The sequence below is a fragment of the Cydia pomonella genome, chromosome 17 (genome assembly GCF_033807575.1).
Source record: "Cydia pomonella isolate Wapato2018A chromosome 17, ilCydPomo1, whole genome shotgun sequence".
In the NCBI taxonomy this organism is placed as follows: Eukaryota; Metazoa; Arthropoda; class Insecta; order Lepidoptera; family Tortricidae; genus Cydia; species Cydia pomonella.
The window spans coordinates 9115403-9137638 of NC_084719.1; the positions used below are offsets into that span (position 1 = coordinate 9115403).

Genomic DNA, 22236 nt, shown 5'->3' on the forward strand with positions numbered 1-22236 from the left:
TTTTCTAAACTGAATAGTTTGCGCGAGAGACACTTCCAAAGTGGTAAAATGTGTCCCCCTCCCCCCTGTAACTTCTAAAATAACAGAATGAAAAATCTAAAAAAAATATATGATATACATTTTGCCATGCAAACTTCCACGAATATTGGTTTGAACGAGATCTAGTAAGTAGTTTTTTTTTTATACGTCATAAATGGTACGGAACCCTTCATGGGCGAGTCCGACTCGCACTTGGCCGCATTTTTATAGTTAGTAAAATTTTGTCATTAACTGTCAATAATTAAAACAATTGAATCACTCCTTCATTCTCGATAGATCCAGTCTATAGATCCAAAATTCCTATTGGTTAGTCAGGGATAGGCATAAAAATACATTTGATGAAGCTGGAAAAACTTAAGGATTATTAAAGATACACTTGTATAAAGTAAACACGGTAAAATATCGTTTCAGGATTCGAACAGAATTCGGAAATGTAGTAAACAGCAGTGTTTGTATATCATTCGTTTTTAGGTTTGTACATATGTGGAAAGTTCATGTAATTAAGATGTCTTACAAGTCAATCGAATTAAACGCATTACGTAACTCCTCCGCGATTGTTTTAAGACCTTTGGAGAGTCCTTCCATCACGCCTTCGACGACTTTCTCTATAATATTAAGCTCGTAGATCTTCCTGTCGACGGAAAAGTACATGACAAGGCCGGTTTCGAATGACACTGCGCTTGTGACGAAGGAGTCACCACCGCGGCTCGCGGCATGCCCAGATGCGTCCGCTCCGTATATCGAGTAGTACTCGCCGTCAACGTTCACTAAACTATAGTCTCCCGTCAGTACCGAGGTCCTTAAAAACCATACTTTATTCCGATTACTAGGGATGCCTTCAACTAGTTTCACGTTTTGTCCGTCGTACACGTAGAACTTTTTGTCGACAGTATAATAGTACAGGTGCCCCTTGTAGTCGACCGTAATCTGCTCCGCGTTTTTAACCTCGTCGACAATAATAGACTTCTGTCCTCTTTCAGTCACCTTGTGGAGCTGATGCTGCTTGTTCACGTAATAAAGCACTCCAGTGGCATTCTCTGCAGTGATCGAGATCACTTCGTCACTGACGGACCCGAACTTTTCTGCTGAGTTTTTCTTCTTGTTGTAAACGTATATCCCATCTTTGGTGGCAAAATACGCCGCTTCCGTTAAGGAGGCTATAGTGATGTCCCTGGCGTTGTCCAATAGTTTAGTTGTTACCATACGGTTAGAACGTTCGGGGTCTTTAGTCAACGCGTATAGGCCGTAGTCGACTCTCTCTCCTCGTTTGTTAATATCTGACTCTATAAAAAATACAACTTTGTCTTCAATGTCTTTATCTTCTCCGAATAAAACCCCGAGGCCCGTCACGTCGTGGTTCGCGGTGTGGAGCAGGGTGGACTGGGAGATGATGTCGTTGGTGATGCCGCCGATGGTGATAGCAGGTGCGTTAGGGCTGGCTGGCGCAGCCGACACGGGTGCTGCCAGCAGGCAGCACACCACACTCAACACCTTCACTATCATACTGCTTTCTGGAATGAGAAAAAACTTTGAACTACAGGAAACCAACTTTTGAATTTCGAGCGCTCGATTTCATCACTCGAAAACCTGTGGAAAATTAAGAAATGCTACTTTTGAAATAGGAACGATAAAAATTGAGAATCGAAACCGTTTTCAATTCTATTAATAGAATTGAAATGCCTAGTAGTAGCAGTGGGGAGACACTCCTCCTTTCGGTTTTTCTTGGCTCTGTTCGGTTCAACATTGCTCCGAGCAATTATTATGGTTGGCACAAGTTAACGTCCCTATACGTGCACGACCACAGATAAAATAATGACTTGAATTTTGACAACCCTAAATGGCCGAAAGACATAGTACCATACATTAGAAAGAGACAGCATAATTCGTCCCTGAATCGCTGCCAAACTTCGGTTTTGTAGGAAGTGCCATTTCTGTACTATTATTCATTCTGTGGTAGTAGAGATAGTATTAAAGCAAAGAGAATTTGTAGGTAATATGTAGAGGTGTATTGTGAAAGAAAACTTTGTAGCCACGTACATTTACTGCCATTTTTCGACACATGATTAAAACTTTTAGAATGCCATTTGACTTTGATCCTTATTCTTTCACTGATATGTGTTTTTGTTAAATATCAAAAAGTGACGCCATCTTAAGGTTGACTCACGCTACACAGGGGCAGGGCCGGGCCGGAGCTTCCGGCGCTTCGTTTTCTATGGAAAGCATTACGTCATCACCGGAGCTCTGTAGTGGCCCGGTGCGGGCTCGGACCGGAGACTAGCCGGTCATGCTATGAGCAAAAATCGGACTTCCCGGAGCCTCCGGACCACCCGGTGACTCAATTCTTCCTTTCGGGTGATATTCCACTAGTCTAAGATCTTTGTCCAATGTGCATTGCGTCTCACTCTCTCATTAAGCAAAATGTCAGACGCAAATACACATTGGACCAAGATATTGGAAAGATGAAAAACCAGAATACCACCCTTCGCAATGTGCATGCTCGGATGTGTCGGTATATATTTGCCAAAATAAGAAGGTTACAAAACGTCATAAATTTGTTTGTTAAATATGGATGGTATAGCCAATACATTACTTGGTCGGGTTATATTTTACTCGGCGCAGAGAGAAGTTAATTAACAATGACTGTCAATCTCTATATGAAACCTAATTTCTGTAAATAAAGCTACACAATTCTACATATTGCCTGTTTTGTGGAAAGCAATACAAAAATAGTACTTATATTTATTTTAGTCACGCTGGCTCCACATTTTACTTGAGATAGTTGATACGCCAGACAAGTTGCCTAAGAATTTGTTACCAATTTTAATAGTTCCTAGATATTAACCAGTGTGTTAATTTTGTGGGCTTAAATGAAGTGGAATAAAAAAATGTTCAGAAGAAGCAGAGCTTTAAGAACTAAATACTGTCGTTTCGTACATATTGTTGGATTATCATATTATTGACAATGAAATACATTATATAACAAAAGAATAACGTACTATAAGTATATATAAGTCGTTACGTAGCCGCCTGTTGTCTGCCTCTACATTTAATCAATTGTTTGTTTTGTCTTTTCTTTTGTATCTTTTTACTGAGGTGTTCCAATAAAGAGTATTCTATCTATACATCTATCTATCTATCTACGCAAGGTTTATTACAAGCGACTTAGTTAAGTATTTATTTGACCTATATATATATTTCCCGAACAACGCGGTATCCGTGAAGATTCAGTCTTTATTATTTACTTTTCCATGTTAGGTGTTACTACATGAAAGTCGCAACGGTCGCAACACGGGCGACTCGGATATATACGTCAAAATTATATAAGTTGCATAATGTCTTGATTTATTTTGTGAAATACGGAGGTGTTGCGGAAATGTAATTAAGTCGGATTATATTAAACGAGATATCTAGTAATGTTACTGCTTGTAAAAATTATTCATTTATGAGCATGTAGGTTATAATTAATATAAATATACTATTTTTTTCTCATATTCCCACGTATTACTTTTCATTTCGTACGAAGTTATATATAATGAAATATCTCGTTAATAAATTTGTAGATTACGGGAAACCATTTCTTTTACTTAATTTAGAGTCCAACTGATCTGTAAATCTGCCTGCAGAGAGTACGAACATCATATTTCAGTGCAGTTATTGAATTACTCATAAAGGTGCCTATATTTCATTTGCAATCTGTCGTTGGCGATATTATTGCTAACTGCTCGCGTACGATGCATTCTCCTGAAATAGATAGGCCATACATTTTTTCAGGCTGTAGAGAGCAGCACTAGCATGTATTATAAACCTGAGAGTAACTTATGCATACTATGCCTTAAACAGTTTTTTGACAAGTTTTCACTATGGCATTGATGCATCAAGGCGTTTTGGTTACAGATGGTCTAACGCGAAACGCGAAAATCGAAATTTCGTTACCTATCTGCCTCTCTGTCTATCGAATATGCAAGAATGATGGAGGCAGAAACCACAATTTTGATTTTTCCATTTCGCGGTAGGCCCCGTGTGTGTTAGTAACGCCCTCTACGCAGAGTTTTGCGTAATATTCCCTATTTTATGGCTATTATTACTGTAACTACTGAAATAATACAATAATACTCTTCGTATGTTTTATTGTTCTTAAATTAATGATTAAGATGTGGAACGCATAATTTCGTCAGGGGGAAGCCTATGTGCCTCTCTTTCGCACAAAGATAGATCGCGCAGTGATAGAGAGGCGAATAGATGAACTAATGAAGTGTATTGTAGTATCGTAAGTGTCAGGATGTCAGGACGATGATAGCTATTTATAAGTTTTATAACAATATAAATAGCTATCATGGTCCTGACATCCTGACGCTTACTCCAAGTTTTAGTACCTTTTTTGTACTATTTGGTACATGATATCAAAAAAAATTTACCTCGCTAAAAATCGAGAAAAAATATTGAAAATAATGTGGTCAGCTATTTTGACGTCAGGTCACAGGGCCAAGCCCAGCGGCGGCATCATGGTTCCATTTTTATCACTTGTCATTATGCCCGTCACTTTCGCACTTACATCCTTGTTAGAACGGGACAGGTATGGTGACAAATGATAAAGAGCCGACCATCTTAGCCTTACAGTTCTCCTAGCTGTAGGCGTTATATTGAATTCATCTTTTGGCAAAGATTTAGTACCTAATTTGTACCTTTCATGATGATTTATTTTACTTTGACTTACCAAAAAAAAGCGGTGTAGCCACTCAATGTGAACCGGGCCTTCAATATACATAGTTCAACAGTTAATATTTTTGGCTAAAACAGTTATCTATTTCACGAGGAGTCCATAGTAGTTGTTTAACCAATACAAAAATGAGAAGTGGAAATCTTGAGCGTTTCGAGGGCTTTAATTTTTTTCTAACGAGTGAGACAACATTTTTTTTAGTACATATGGTGCTTCTTTACCGCACTAGGGCGGTAATTAGCACTTTACGCGCCTATGTCGAAAATTTAAAGTGCCATATATATGTACTGTAAAACGTTGTATATGTGCGAATAGATAATTGGCAACTCGTTTCGATTTAAAACACTCCTTTCGGTCGTGTTTTAATTTACTGCCACTAGTTGTGAATTATTGAACTCGTTATGAATTAATGTATAATTAGTATAATTACCATACCAACGCGCAAAAATACTTAAACTTCAAAATCATCACAAGTCGTCGTCGTCGTAAATTTTACATTCCTAGGTGATAAAATATTTCAGAATTTGAACGAAATTACTTTGCAACTCTTGTGAATAAAATGTAACTTTCCCATCCGTTTTTAAAGAATAAAGAATGACGGCAATACATGCGAAAGACCGACTATGACTGTTATCCACCTAATCCCAGCGCCATGCTTAAAACAATCCAACATTTTGAGAATAATATGGTTAGTTATAATGTTTTTCCGCCTCTCATTTCTTGAAAATATAAGTAATTATGTTGAAACTCAGTAAGAGTTGCTGGAGAGATGCTATCTAGCAACCCTTACGGACTTGTACTCCCTATGTAGCTATTTTTTTAATACTCGTAAGTACAAATAAATGCAAAAAAGCAGTTACTTCTTTTACAGTGAAATATCCATTAACTATTATAACTTTTTAATATTTTGTGTTCTACGTTATATCGATATATGTGTACCAGAAGTCGATAAATGAGAACTCTCTATGACAGTTCAAGAATACCACAATAATTCCGGTCTCTGTTAATAATAGTTGGCCACCTTATTGACGTGCATTTTTACATATCAAACAAATAGAATAAACATTTATTGAATTTATCCCCCTTAGACGTGGCTGCTACAGTCTTCAGGATTTTGTTTGCCGTGTGATCATCGCTTTCCGGTTGCAGCTTGGTGCCATAGAGGAACGTCCATGGTATATGAAAAAAGAAAAATGTTTATAATACCATTCTATAGAGGGCATATAATTACTACTAGACCACCTTTAACCTTATTTTGGCAATGTTAAATATCCTTACAATTAATGATAGTTTTCAGTAGCTCATAATTGGGTAGTTTCTCCACTTGTATCCCCCCTGCAAAGAAACTTGTTTGCAGGCCCTCCTGGTCGAGGGCGGAGGCCAGGAGGCGTGGGGAGCCCACAGATGCGAGAGAGGTGGAGAGGTTGGCCCGAGCAGCCGCGGAGCGCCTTAAGGAAATATGGAGGAATGCCTTGGAGGATAGCCGTTATGGAACCCGAACCATAGGGGCTATCCTCCCAGTAATGGATGAGTGGTTGGGGAGAAGGAAGGGGGCCCTGACATTCAGGGTGACGCAGGTAGTGTCCGGACACGGCTGTTTCGGACACTACCTGCACAAGATACAGAGGGAACCGGGGCCCCAGTGCAACGAATGTGGCGCAGCGGATGACACGGCCCAGCACACTCTGGAAGAGTGCAATCGCTGGGCCGTGGAAAGAGTGGCCCTTAGGGCGGTGACGGGGGTTGCGGACCTCTCGCTACACAGCATAATTGTGGCGATGCTGGGTAGCGAGAGGAAATGGGAAGCGGTGGCCTCCTTCTGCGAAAAAGTCATGTCGCAGAAGGAGAAGGCGGAAAGGGAGCGAGAAGCATCTGCGAATGCGCCTCCTCTCCGTCGCAGGCGGCAGGGTCGAGGGCGAAGAGCCCATGCTCGCCTCGAGCCCTAGTAGGGCCAGCGGGTACCAAACCCGCACTGCACGGCCCCATAGACGTTGTCGGGGGAGGGGGATCAAGCGTTTCTGATCCCCCCCTCCATTATGAGGGTGCCTTGGCGATAAGCCGGGGCTGCCGGAGGGCGCCGTGGTGGAATGTCATCGATCCCAGTGCGCCCTCATAAACGGCAAAGTGGGTGAAACGCCGGAGTGGGTTTAGTGGGTAGGGCCAATTCTCCCCCCCCTCTTGCCAGGAGAGGGGAAAGGAGCGGCGAGTCCCACACACTGTGCGTAAATGCATTCCCACTCCGTCAAAAAAAAAAAAAAAAAGGCCCTCCTGGTCAGTTATCTGTGTAGCTTACTGTTAGGGTATATACCTGTAGCTTGAACCTTAAAAAAATTAAAACATTTATAACAGGTGATACGATAAATACACCAATTATTTTACACTATTGAAAACTGCAACTAATTCGTTCGACACGTTTTGGAGATATTTGGGTACATTCATTTGTAAGTTCAAACATGCCTCCCATTACCCTACACCCTAAATTCATCCAACGAAATAAAATGTTCCGTAGGGTATACACGGTGGCCCACTTAGATCGTTACGAAGATCTGTTCCTAGGAATCATGCCATTGATTTTCATAACAAGAAAAACTGTATTCATACATTTGTAATATATAAAGACGGGCCAATACGAGTAACACCTGCTTTGTATCTATTGTTTTATTTTTGAAGATTCTATACCAATGTTATAATTATCACCTACTAAGTGTTGAAATTAACAAAATTAAAGCAATCTTAGTCAAACAAGCATATTGTTATACTTTCTCTTTCACACATGTAAACTATTGAATGAAAAACAACAGCCCATATGTGCTTACATACCTAAGCCCTAACTCGTAAAATACTTATCAAGGAGAAGTTATATTCTGATCTTCATGAACACGTTCCATTTCAACAAATAGCACTGTTTAAATGCAAATATAAAAAGATACTATATGTAAAATATTTGAAGAGTTTCATCCATTCTTCCTGGAATCCATTATCAGAAATAGATCTTGACTAAAATGAAGCTTATAAAATAACATGCAGAACAATCGTAACGAAGAAGATATAAAAAAAAAAATAACTTCCACTTAACATACCGCTGTTTCTTTGTACATATCTACTCGTACTAATCCTAATATACGAGTACGACCTCTGTTCATGGGCTCTGCTCGTTTGCCTCCTATATTTAAAAAAAGACTTCTACTTAACATAGCGCCATTTATATGTACATATCTACAAATCTTATGATACGACCTCTGTTCATGGGCTCTAATCGTTTGCCTCCTATATTTAAAAAAATAACTTCTACTTAACGTAACCCCATTTCATTGTATATCTCTACAAATCTTATGATACGACCTCTGTCCATGGGCTCTATTCGTTTGCCTCCTATATTAAAAAAAAAATACTTCTACTTAACATAGCGCCATTCCTTTGTACATCTCTACAAATCTTATCATACGAGCTCTGTTCGTAGGCTCTGCTCATTTGCCTCCTATATTTAAAAAACTAAATTCTACTTAACATAGCGCCCTTTCTTTATACATCTCTACAAATCTTATGATACGAGTACGACCTCTGTTCATAAGCTCTGCTCATTTGCCTCCTATATTTAAAAAAATAAATTCCACTTAACATAGCGCCATTTCTATGTACATATCTACAAATCTTATGATACGACCTCTGTTCATGGGCTCTATTCGTTTGCCTCCTATATTAAAAAAATACTTCTACTTAACATAGCGCCATTCCTTTGTACATCTCTACAAATCTTATGATACGAGCTCTGTTCATGGGCTCTGCTGGTTTGCCTCTTATATTTAAAAAAATACTTCTACTTAACATAACGCCATTCCTTTGTACATCTCTAGAAATCTTCTGATACGAGCTCTGTTCATGGGCTTTGCTCGTTTGCCTCCTATATTTAAAAAATACTTCTACTTAACATAGCGCCATTTCTGTGTACATCTCTACAAATCTTATAATACGAGCTCTGTTCGTAGGCTCTGCTCATTTGCCTCCTATATTTAAAAAACTAAATTCTACTTAACATAGCGCCATTTCTTTGTACATCTCTACAAATCTTATGATACGAGTACGACCTCTGTTCATGGGCTCTGCTCGTTTGCGTACCATATAAAAAAAAATTTCTACTTAACATACCGCTGTTTCTTTGTACATATCTACTTATCCTATGATAAGACCTCTGTTCATAAGCTCTGCTCATTTGCCTCCTATATTTAAAAAAATAAATTCCACTTAACATAGCGCCATTTCTATGTACACATCTACAAATCTTATGATACGACCTCTGTTCGTGGGCTCTGCTCGTTTGCCTCCTATATAAAAACAATAACTTCCACTTAACATAGCGCCATTTCTTTGTAAATATCTACTTATCCTATGATAAGACCTCTGTTCATGGGCTCTGCTCGTTTGCCTCCTATATAAAAAAAATAACTTCTACTTAACATAGCGCCATTTCTATGTACACCGTGTCCAATAAGTTCGAATACAAACTTTTAGCACTTGCTGTATAGACATACGGATCGCTGGATATAAAATTCTTATTTTAATTTAAAAAGTATATTGACATAAACATAGTACTATAATTTCATGAGTCACGTATTTTTAGTTTGGCTTGAATACACGATGAAGTACGTTCGTGAAGAAATTATTAGAAAATTCCTTAAAGGCGACAGGCCATGTGCTATATTCAAGGCGTTACAACCGCATGGAATTAAACGGAATCTGGTTTATACTACTATAAAAAGGTATAAAGAGATCTCTTCTACAGAGGACAGGAAAAGATCCGGTCGGCCCCGCTCAGCTAGAACTGAAAAAGTGGTAAAGGCTATAAGAGAGCGAATTCGGCGGAAAAAACACCGATCTATTAGAAAATTAGCTGCTGATCTGAAAATTTCCAGGGGATCTGTACATAATATATTGAAAAAAGATCTTGGATGTCATGCTTATAAAAAACGAAAAGTACATGGCATTTCAGATGCAACCAAGAAAAAGAGAGTAGAAAGATGTAGCACCATACTTTCTTGGCACGCAGGTGACGAATTTGTTTTCTCAGACGAGAAACTCTTTGTGTTAGAGCAGCCTCATAACGCCCAGAACGACCGGTTGTGGGCAGCACGGATAGAAGACATTCCAGAGTATGAAAAGAATGTGCCTAGGTTCCAGAGCTCACCATCAGTGATGGTTTGGGGTGCTCTTTGTAAGAGGGGCAAACTGCCTCTAGTTTTTATTGATAAAGGCGTCAAAATCAATGCGGCATACTATAAATCGGAGGTTTTGGAGAAAAATGTTGCCCCAAATTTAAAAAATATGTTTGCAGACGATTATTATGTTTTCCAACAAGACGGAGCTCCGTCGCATACGGCAAACGCTGTTCAAGCTTGGTGCAAGGCTAATTTGACCGATTTTTTGCCGAAAACTGAATGGCCACCAAGTTCTCCAGATTTAAACGTACTAGATTATTTCGTATGGTCATACATGCTCTCGAAACTAAATAATTATAAAGTCGCAAACCTGAGCCATTTTAAAAAGGTTATCATGCAAATATGGGACGATATGCCGATGGATGCGGTGCGTGCCGCTTGTGACTCTTTTGAGAAACGTTTGAAACTTGTAAAAAAAGTTAAAGGTGGAGTTATTCCAAAACATTTGTTGTAAATATTGTATATAAATGTGGCTTTCATTTAATATAATTTTCATAACATAAACTACGCGTAAATTTATTTTATTAAGGATCATAACTGTATTCGAACTTATTGGACACGGTGTACATCTCTACAAATCTTCTGATACGAGCTCTGTTCATGGGCTTTGCTCCTTTGCCTCCTATATTTAAAAAAATACTTCTACTTAACATAGCGCCATTTCTTTGTACATCTCTAGAAATCTTCTGATACGAGCTCTGTTCATGGGCTTTGCTCGTTTTCCTCCTATATTTAAAAAATACTTCTACTTAACATAGCGCCATTTCTATGTACATCTCTACAAATCTTATAATGCGAGCTCTGTTCGTACATATCTAAAAATCTTATGATAAGACCTCTGTTCATGGGCTCTGCTCATTTGCCTCCTATATAAAAAAAATACATAGCGCCATTTCTATGTACATCTCTACAAATCTTATGATACGACCTCTGTTCATGGGCTCTGCTCGTTTGCCTCCTACATTCAAAAAAATTACTTCTACTTAACATAGCGCCATTTCTTTGTACATCTCTACAAATCTTATGATACGAGTACGACCTCTGTTCATGGGCTCTGCTCGTTTGCGTACCATATTAAAAAAAAACTTCTACTTAACATACCGCTGTTTCTTTGTACATATCTACTTATCCAATGATAAGACCTCTGTTCATAAGCTCTGCTCATTTGCCTCCTATATTTAAAAAAAAATCCACTTAACATAGCGCCATTTCTATGTACACATCTACAAATCTTATGATACGACCTCTGTTCGTGGGCTCTGCTCGTTTGCCTCCTATATAAAAAAAAAACTTCCACTTAACATAGCGCCATTTCTTTGTAAATATCTACTTATCCTATGATAAGACCTCTGTTCAGGGGCTCTGCTCGTTTGCCTCCTATATAAAAAAAATAACTTCTACTTAACATAGCGCCATTTCTATGAACATCTCTACAAATCTTCTGATACGAGCTCTGTTCATGGGCTTTGCTCCTTTGCCTCCTATATTTAAAAAAATACTTCTACTTAACATAGCGCCATTTCTTTGTACATCTCTACAAATCTTATGACACGACCTCTGTTCGTGGGCTCTGCTCGTTTGCCTCCTACATTCAAAAAAATTACTTCTACTTAACATAGCGTCATTTCTTTGTACATCTCTACAAATCTTATGATACGAGTACGACCTCTGTTCATGGGCTCTGCTCGTTTGCGTACCATATTAAAAAAAAACTTCTACTTAACATACCGCTGTTTCTTTGTACATATCTACTTATCCAATGATAAGACCTCTGTTCATAAGCTCTGCTCATTTGCCTCCTATATTTAAAAAAAAAATCCACTTAACATAGCGCCATTTCTATGTACACATCTACAAATCTTATGATACGACCTCTGTTCGTGGGCTCTGCTCGTTTGCCTCCTATATAAAAAAAATAACTTCCACTTAACATAGCGCCATTTCTTTGTAAATATCTACTTATCCTATGATAAGACCTCTGTTCAGGGGCTCTGCTCGTTTGCCTCCTATATAAAAAAAATAACTTCTACTTAACATAGCGCCATTTCTATGTACATCTCTACAAATCTTCTGATACGAGCTCTGTTCATGGGCTTTGCTCCTTTGCCTCCTATATTTAAAAAAATACTTCTACTTAACATAGCGCCATTTCTTTGTACATATCTAAAAATCTTATGATAAGACCTCTGTTCATGGGCTCTGCTCATTTGCCTCCTATATAAAAAAAAAACATAGCGCCATTTCTATGTACATCTCTACAAATCTTATGATACGACCTCTGTTCATGTGCTCTATTCGTTTGCCTCCTAAATTAAAAAAAATACTTCTACTTAACATAGCGCCATTCCTTTGTACATCTCTACAAATCTTATCATACGAGCTCTTTTCGTAGGCTCTGCTCATTTGCCTCCTATATTTAAAAAACTAAATTCTACTTAACATAGCGCCATTTCTTTGTACATCTCTACAAATCTTATGATACGAGTACGACCTCTGTTCATGGGCTCTGCTCGTTTGCGTACCATATAAAAAAAAACTTCTACTTAACATACCGCTGTTTCTTTGTACATATCTACTTATCCTATGATAAGACCTCTGTTCATAAGCTCTGCTCATTTGCCTCCTATATTTAAAAAAATAAATTCCACTTAACATAGCGCCATTTCTTTGTACATATCTAAAAATCTTATGATAAGACCTCTGTTCATGGGCTCTGCTCATTTGCCTCCTATATAAAAAAAAATACATAGCGCCATTTCTATGTACATCTCTACAAATCTTATGATACGACCTCTGTTCGTGGGCTCTGCTCGTTTGCCTCCTACATTCGAAAAAATTGCTTCTACTTAACATAGCGCCATTTCTTTGTACATCTCTACAAATCTTATGATACGACCTCTGTTCATGAGTTCCTACATTTAGAAAAATAACTCCGACTTAACATAGCGCTGTTTCTTTGTACATGTCTACTAATTCTATGATAGGAGTACGACCTCTGTTCATGGGCTCTGCTCGTATGCCTACTATATAAAAAAAAAAACTCCTATTTAACATACCGCTGTTTCTTTGTACAGTATATCTACTAGGGTGGATCATTCAATGTATGAAAAAAAAATGTTTGCTTCTGTCCTTTTCGGCTGCTATGCAAAAGTTGTTACACCTACCTAACATTCATAATATAAAATATCAAAGAGTTACATTCATATTTAGTACTGCCCCAAGCTAACGGAACTTTTACAAAATAGTCTTATTTGGCGTGATTTCTGTTACCCACTATTTAATACGATTCGATTATTTTACCATCGAATGTTGATAAATCGGTCAATTATACCGTGGTGTACCACTACAAATCCCCTCTCCCCGCCCTCCCCACCTCACACCTACGCGGGGTTGCGTAGTAAACGGCTCCTAAGCCAGTTCAGGGTAGATGAAAACATTATATGATCGAATAATGTAGGTTAAAGTCAGGTCGTTCAGTGACAGATCCAGGCGGTTTTGTATTTGGCTGGTTAAACAATAAATGTTATAACTACCCGAAAATGGAGAAATTGTTTGCTTACTTCTATTTAAATACCTAAAGATACAGAGTATAGTAACTATTGGTCTGAGTGCTCGATTTGGTCTTTACGTTTGAGCATAACGAGTGCGGCCTCTATTGCGATGGACGCAAAAACAAAACCTTAATATACGAAGACTCAAGAAGGTCGTGTTAGAAGTACACATAAGTTTGCTGTAAGAACCCGGCTCTGAATACATGGGTCACCTAGCTTTGCAAAGCGGAAAAGCTCTACACGTAAGCAAGAAACTGCATGAGTTCTTGGTCCAGAAAGAAATTAACTGTGGTTAACTTATTGTAATTGGTTGTGATGGGACTGCAGTAAACGCCGGACACAAAGGTGGTATTGTAAGATGCCTTGAGTTAAAACTGGGAAGTCCGTTGTAATGGTTTATTTGCCCACTACACGCAAACTTAATTTGTGTCATTTATTAAATTTGAACCCATTGATGACACTACGACTGGACCTCGCAGCTTTTCAGGCGATATAGGGAAAGCGTTGTAAGATTGTGAGACACTTCCACTGAAGCCCTTTCAGTCAATGGAGTCTCTGCCTGTAATTACAAATGAAAGTGATTTGAGTACGGATCAGCTTTATTTGTTTCAGTTTGGGATCTTGTAGTGAAAGTCTTGCTAATAAAAACCCGGGCAAAATAGTACATTCAAGAGCTTACAATAGGAAACCGGATTCTACGGTTGTATATTGTCTGCACCGACAGAAAATTTGGTATTATTAGTAAATTTTGTAATTAAATTCTATGCCCCTATGTGGTTTTCGATTAAAACTGAACCACTTTGCATTCACGGAGCCAAACATTTACATAAAACCATGATGCTATCGCGATACCTTCCCCAGCACATGAGAGTCAACGTGGACCGTGTTATCCAACGGTATGGCTATTTTGGGCACCCCAAAAATATTTTATTGGTCATGTTAGCTGATGAAAGAGAGCAAGTGAGAGTTTCAATTTTACAAAGTATTTTAAAAGCACGAGAATCGGTCACAACATCTCCGCGAGTTTTCGTGCTGCCAAAACTTAATTTAGAAGCTGAAAACTACACGGAAAACTATACAAATTGGAACCAAGTTACTTTGACAGAACCATCACTAACCAAAAATTAAAGCAAAGATTTGATTCTTGACTGTATTCAAAACCCACTGTTAGTCGAAACGCAGATTATACCTCGTATAAAAAAATATCGCTACCACACTCAAGCCACAGAAAGGTGCATCAAAATAGTCACTGAGGCAGCTGCAGCAGTTTGTGGCCCATTCAGAAGGCATGGATTCATCAAAACGAGGTTGAAATCTCGAAAAATTATTCCATTATTCAACTCCAAAAAAGATTTTAAATTACAGTGAAAAACCTACAATTAACGTTTTTTCATGATTGTTTTTTTTTATATGGACTATTGAGTATGAGCTTTATTTTCATTCCATATTGTTTTTGTAATCCTTAATAACGATTAGAATATAATATACAGTGATTTCCTGCTTTTTATTTACCCACAAGTTCAGTTAACAGGTGGCGTATTATGGATTTTTTTAGAAAACTTTAACAGCTCTGGGGCAGTATAAAACATTGGAATAAATTAAAAATTTTTACTCAGCTGATATAATGTTAGTGGGTAACAAGTTTCTTGTGGTAGCCAAAATCAAAATTCAAAAAAAAAATATTTTTGATCCACCCTAATATCTACTTATCCTATGATACGACGTCTGTTCATGGACTCTGCTCATTTGCCTCCTATATTTAAATAATACCGGACAAATGTGAGTCGGACTCGCCCATCTAGTGTGCCGTAGTTTTTAGTATTTGTTGTTATAGCGGCTACAGTAATACATCATCTGTGAAAATTTCAACTAACTATCACGGTTCATGAGATATAGCCTGGTGACAGATGGATAGACGTACGGACAGCGGAGTCTTAGTAATAGGCTCCCGTTTTACCTTTGGGTACGGAACCCTAAAAAGTAACTTCTACTTATCATAGCGCTCTTTTTGGATATACTGTATAGTAATATTGAATTTGCTTCTCTTCTGACCTATTTCGGTATTACCTTTTACGCACTTAGTACTTACATACATATTAGGGTTATACAACTCTTACCTTATACCTTAAGATTAGCATACACAGTATAAAAATATATTTTAAGACTAAATACTACAAATCATATTATTTTACTGCGACAAGAAACTATTTATCATAAGACATACCGTTTGAGACTGTCTACCCATTGTTTTTGTATATGACAGCTACACATCCTTTCAGCAGTGGCTTTTAGGAACTGCAAACTAATAATCTATGGCCCGCTGATTTTACCAGTGCAATCAGTCAACTTAGGGCAGCTTGTGGCGAGCTGTTGGGGAGTAACGACCTCACGTACCCGAGTGTTCCTAGGGAGTTCTGTCATTCGAAGGGGGGTGGGTGGGACAGGATTCTCTGCTTCTGGGTTGCCTTGGCCGGCCGGCCAGAGTGGAGTCGTTAGAGCTATAAGTTCCAGGGGTGGAAGTGCAAGACGCGAGTTGGCACAGTGGCTGTTACAGCCACTGGGTTGAAAGCGGTGCACGCCTCTCGATACCCCTGAGCCGCTCACACCAGTGTTACTCTTGAGCCATCCCAGATGTCGCTTTTTGTGTCGTCTGCCGGAAATAAAATTGTATACCGTTTTATTAGGCAGGCGTCTGGTTTTTATCCCATAGCTCAGTATTTAGCCCATCGCTTTCACACAATAACCTAGTTTATTTTAGATTCCAACAACTCTCAATAGTCCTTACACCCTGTCGGGCCTGCCTCTGCGTGCGTCCTATGACATGGGCAAGGGCAGCATCAGCTCGGTGTACATCTTACATTTCATGAACGTGTCAAAAGGTACTACGTTAGGTTAGGGCTCGGCGCACGCTTCTCAAAGGTCCGGAACACCATTGTTCCGTGATGGGAAAGACATACGTACAAATTAAAATAATAATAATCGTTAATGCAATGCAGTGCTCTATTTGTCAAAGAAAATAAAATTGTTTCACACTCACAAAACATTCATTCTTATTTTTGCTTATTTTTTCATACATTAAGTATCTTTCTGTAAATAAGATCACTATTTTCTCTCCTGTCATATTTATCTTACTATTTGAATAACATGACAGCGTCAAATGTCGTAAAAAGTATACAAGTAAAAAGGTTTAAGAAAAGAGTCCGTAACATATTATTTATTAGACCTATTAGCAAAGAATATCCTATTAGTACTTATAAGCTAAGTCTAAAGTGCCATGGCAATTAATGCAAGCTTACGAATAAATACAAAAACCGGACAAGGGCGAGTCGGACTCGCCCAACGTGATTCCGTACTTTTTAGTATTTGTTTTTTTATATACTACGTTGGTGGCAAACAAGCATACGGCCCCACCTGATGGTAAGCATTCTCCATAGCCTATGTACGCCTGCAACTCCAGAGGAATTATATGCGCGTTGCCGACCCTAACAACCCTCCCTCCCCTCGTTGAGCTCTGGCAACCTTACTCACCGGCAGGAACACAACACTATGTTGTTATAGTGGCAACAGAAATACGTCTGTGAATAATCTGTGAAAATTTCAACTGTCTATCACGGTTCATGAGATACAGCCTGGTGACAGACGGACGGACGGACGGACGGACGGACAGCGGAGTCTTAGTAATAGGGTCCCGTTTGGGTACGGAACCCTAAAGATGAAAACTGCTGCCATGTTACTATACATTTAAGAAACACAGGAAATCTGGAATATTGAAAAAATTATATTGTTATCTTCTTCTGCACGACTTTTTAGTATGAGGAAGCTACTTAGGTACGTAAGGCTACCCTCGATTCATTTGTTATGAGGGGGCCCTCGGCCTTAGAGTACGCATAGCATAAGGGCTACGCCCGACTTTCTCAATATGAGGCCGCCGCTGTAGCCCGACGTCAGAGCGTTCATATCATTTCGGGCTAGCATGTCGGGCTACGCAAGACTTCCTTCGCCATCTCACTTACTTAAAAAAAAACTTAAATTTAATACTCTTTTACTTGAGTAACCTTTTCATTTTTAGTTACATGTATGGCGTGCCTAAAAATTATATTTTTATACATTTGAACTTCTAAACTAAGTAGTAGCTTACCATCAGACGGGCCACCAACGTAGTATAAAAAAATACCTACTTTCCACTTTTCTCTTTTGGTTATCTTATAGTTTTTGAGTAAAATAGCTGTGACATACGGACAGACAGATAGACAGACAGATGGACATGACGAAACTGTAAGGGTTTTTGCCATTTTGGCTACGGAACCATAAAATGCACACTGTAAATTTCAACTACCTAACCCACTCGTATTATAGATCAAAAATTCCTTTTTCGCAAGAAGTAAGTAAGCCAGTAAGTAGTTAATTTTTTGTACTTGTTAGACAATTCTATCTTAGTGTACCGAACTTAACAGTTATTTTTTTTACTTTGAGAGCGCACCACCGACATTCTTAGTGGTGTACGCGTATTTCTCTGTAGCTGAATGTTTGTAGATGATTATCTTATATCGATGCTTTAAAATGTTGTGGTATTCCTACAGCCATTTTAAATATCTTCTCTTTTAAACTTAAGTTTTTCATGCATTCCTGAAACGGAACAAGTCTATGATAGGATTGATGGGAGAAAATAATGCAAAAACGCGGCACTAAGCAAAATGATCATTTGTGATTCAGGGTTAATATCTATCGGGTATCACTGAACCCCAACGGATATATTTTTGCAATACAACACAAATGCACACCTCAATAGAAGAAAATAATACTGAAAAACAATAGGCCTGTCTACTCGCTAAGAAGCACTTAGGCCAGCTTGTGATGAGTCAATCTCTAAGTAATCTGCCTAGTTACCTACCTCAAAACGAGACCGCTTTTCCATACAAACGTAGTCCCCATTACGGAAAATATTTTTACAGTACATATGTTGCAGTGGCGGCGCGTCACAAATATTCGTAGGGAACCCGGAGCTAATTTTGCTTTCCTTTTCTCCATAAACCGATAGTGAAAGTACTCAACGGGCTGAAATTAGACAAGCCGGTGGGAATCGAGTTCTTTGAACGATCCGCCACTGATATGTTGCTACTTTACCGCACTAGTGCGAAAATTAGCATATTACGTTACTGTGTTGAACATTTAAAGAGCCATGTACTGTAAAACGTTGTACGATACATGTGCGAATAAGTAATTCGCAACTCGTGTCGATTTAAAACACTCCCTTCGGCCGTGTTTTAATTTATCGCCACTTGTTTCGAATTTCCTATTTTTCGCGCTTGTATCGTAATGTACTATTACAAAATTGGATGTAGAACGAAGGGAATATCAATATCCAGAGAGGAAAATGGGGACTATGTTTGTATGGAGAACTGGTCATCCCCTTTCCTTTTAATAGTTTAATATGCTTCGGCACATGATTATTTGAGACAATATACACGCATTGTATTTCCATTACCTTAAGCAGAGAATACGGTGGCTTCGAAAGAGTCTCGGGTCATGTGGAAATAAAGCTCTTCACATAATGTTGTGTAATTCTCCTTTTTCCGAAAGTGTCCGCGAAACGTCCAAATGCACAATTGCCCAGAGTATGCAGTATTCTCTTCATCAGCTATTATGGCAGCCAGGGCCAATATTTTCATTTTATTATTTATTTCTATATCGACTTGCTTCCCATCGAACCAATTTTTTCAATATGATTGACATTTGTGACATTTGTCATGAACAGTCCGTTGCTTGGAAGGCTCGGTGAGCTCGGACAGCCCGGCCCGGCCTGTCTCGCGCTCGGAGACTCAACGATAGTGTCAACGCATAGAGATACTAGAGGTATAATATAGAGATGATGGCCCGGTCGCCCCGGCCCTGGAACGGTCCGGCGACGGTGGCGCTCCTGAAAGTCCGTGTGACGGCTCGCTCCGGTCCGCCCCGGCCCGGCCCTGGCACTGTGTAGCGTGAGTCATCCTTTACCGGGTATAACCTAAAGGATATGGCGCCATCGCTCGAAACGATGTCAACATACCTATGGCCTTTGATCTATTAGATGGCGTGTACTTGTTTCTAGAAGTATTTCTTGGAAACTAAATTGTTGATAAGTAAGTAGGTAAATATAATTTACGCAGGTTATCAATAGTGACCTTTTATAGTATAAATAATAATAAATATTATAGGACATTATTACACAAATTGACTAAGTCCCACAGTAAGCTCAATAAGGCTTGTGTTGTAGGTACCTAGACAACGATATATATAATATATAATTATAAATACTTAAATACATAGCAAACACCCATGACTCAGAAACAAATGTCCGTGTTCATCACACAAATATATGCTCTTACCAGGATTTGAACCCGGGACCATCAGCTTCATAGGCAGGGTCACTACCCACTAGGCCAGACCGGTCGTCATGATGCTAATTATAGGTAGTTTTTCTGTATGTATGTATATTGTATATACGCACTAATTTATTATATGTACTTTTGTTTTTGTGCGCTTTTCACATATGTACTCGTAGTACGCCGTAACATACCTAATAGGTATGTACTAATATGAAATTAAATGACTGTCAGACCAAAATTAATTTATCACATATAAAGCATTACGAGAAAACGTGACGGCTGCTTCTCCATACCAGGGTAGTCCCCGTTTTCCTCTCTAGATATTGATATTGTGAAAAATATTTTTAAATACGTTTATGTATATTAACCATAATCATGCCCCTACGTATGACCTTTTTCCATTTTTTGATTATTGTAAAAAAGTCAAGCTCGTATTTTTAAATGCTCCTAATTCTTATAATAAGGCATAGCTGTGGTTGATAAACAAATTGCAATAAAATATTTTCAATAATGTTAATATTCAAAGCGGAAAATGAGGACTCAATTTGTATGAGAAGGTGATTTTGCACGAGCCTCCACTTTTGTCTTAACTGTATACCTATCGTATCTAAAAAAAACTAGCTAAGTTATTGGACCACGCCTGTTTCCTAGCACTTGAAATTTATAAAACACCTTTTTTATTAACCGTAAAGAAGTGTATGAAATGATATGGCACACTTTTCAGAACATATTTTAAAGGAATTGAAGTGTTAAGGGACATAGATATTACCCTATTATACATATCTGCTGAATACATACCTGATACTTTAAAATGCCACCAATCCTCACGGAAATACTGCGTATTAAATATCTAACTGTACCTACTGAATGGGTCACTAGAACAGACGTGTGCTCTCGTGTAGATACAGACGTAAGACGTTGTCGCTATCTGCAGTTGTATTTATCTGACACGACCAGGGGTCGGAAACCGGTATTTTTTCCATAAAAAAACGCCGGTATTATTTCGTTCTTTGGTTTATCACTATATTTCATTTTGAATGGGACAATCAAATAATACTAAGTTCTTACCTAAATATAATTCATGATTCAGTCCTACGTAAAGAGCATAAAATAATGCAAAATATTGAGCTATTTAGGGTTTTTAGGGTTCCGTAGCCAAATGGCAAAAAACGGAACCCTTATGGATTCGTCATGTCCGTCTGTCCGTTTATGTCACAACCACTTTTTTCCAAAACTATAAGAACTATACTGTTCAAACTTGGTAAGTAGATGTAGTATATGAACCGCATTATTAAGGTTTTCACACAAAAATTGAAAAAAAAAAAAAAAAATAATTTTGGGGGTTCCCCATACTTAGAACTGAAACTCAAAAAAATTTTTTTCATCAAACCCATACATGTGGGGTATCTATGGATAGGTCTTCAAAAATAATATTGAGGTTTCTAATATCATTTTTTTCTAAACTGAATAGTTTGCGCGAGAGACACTTCCAAAGTGGTAAAATGTGTGACTTGCAATATGTCTGGGTTAACGTTTTACTTCTCGAGATATTTAGCAATGAGACAGACGGACGGACGGAGGGACAGAGTCGCAGCATAAGGGTTCCTTTTGTACCTTTGGTACGAATCTCTAAAAATCATGGCCGTACGTCTGTTACTTTAATTACTGATTTTGCATAATTCCCTTGTCTTCTTTGGTTTCCTCACATTCGATATGAAAAGTAGAGTGTGTCACCAAGGGAAAAAAGCTAAAAGGCACCCATTTCTTTCGAGGTAGTTTGGCGCTCAAACGCAGTGAGATCTATTATTTAAAAAACCGGTCAAGTGCGAGCTCGTTTTACTCGCGCACCGAGGGTCCCATACAAAATTTGAATTAATGTTTTATTTTTCACATTTTCCTTCATAAATCAATTTTATTTCATTATGAATAAAAATAAAGAAATGTTTAGGAATTTACAATTTGAGCTCTTTCAAAATGATACCCCATTTGACCTAATCACTAGACTTTGAAATTTTGCCCACTTTTCATATTGGGAATTTTCCATTGTTAAGCGTAAGAGTTAGCGTTATTCATAACTATCCCAAATTTCAAATCGATAGCTTAAGTAGTTCTCGTGATATTTTGCGATGTGACAGACAGACAGATAGACGGAAAGAGAGTCGCACCATAAGGGTTCCTGTACCTTTTTGGTACGGAATCCTAAAAACTGTACGTGATGAAATACGCAATTTGAACCTTAAAACGGTAACAGAAGATAAGGAGAGTAGGTTAGCTTGGTATAGGCATGTAATGAGGAGGGATGAATTCCAAACGAATTATAAGGATGAATGTTGATGGACGGAGAGCGGATG

At 38.4% G+C, this 22236-nt stretch overlaps 2 protein-coding genes across 2 annotated transcripts; one reads left to right on the forward strand and one right to left on the reverse strand.

Moving 5' to 3' along the window:
* Positions 1-439: 439 nt before the first annotated feature.
* On the reverse strand, positions 440-20816 carry LOC133526885 (uncharacterized). Its single transcript, XM_061863723.1, has 2 exons — positions 20684-20816; positions 440-1550 (listed from the first exon to the last, which is right to left on the reverse strand). The coding sequence occupies exon 2, from the start codon at positions 1540-1542 to the stop codon at positions 550-552; it is 993 nt and encodes a 330-aa protein (XP_061719707.1). The 5' UTR covers positions 1543-1550; positions 20684-20816; the 3' UTR covers positions 440-549.
* LOC133527132 (uncharacterized) lies at positions 6280-6702 on the forward strand. The gene has a single exon (XM_061864019.1). The coding sequence runs from the start codon at positions 6280-6282 to the stop codon at positions 6700-6702; it is 423 nt and encodes a 140-aa protein (XP_061720003.1).
* Positions 20817-22236: the final 1420 nt, after the last annotated feature.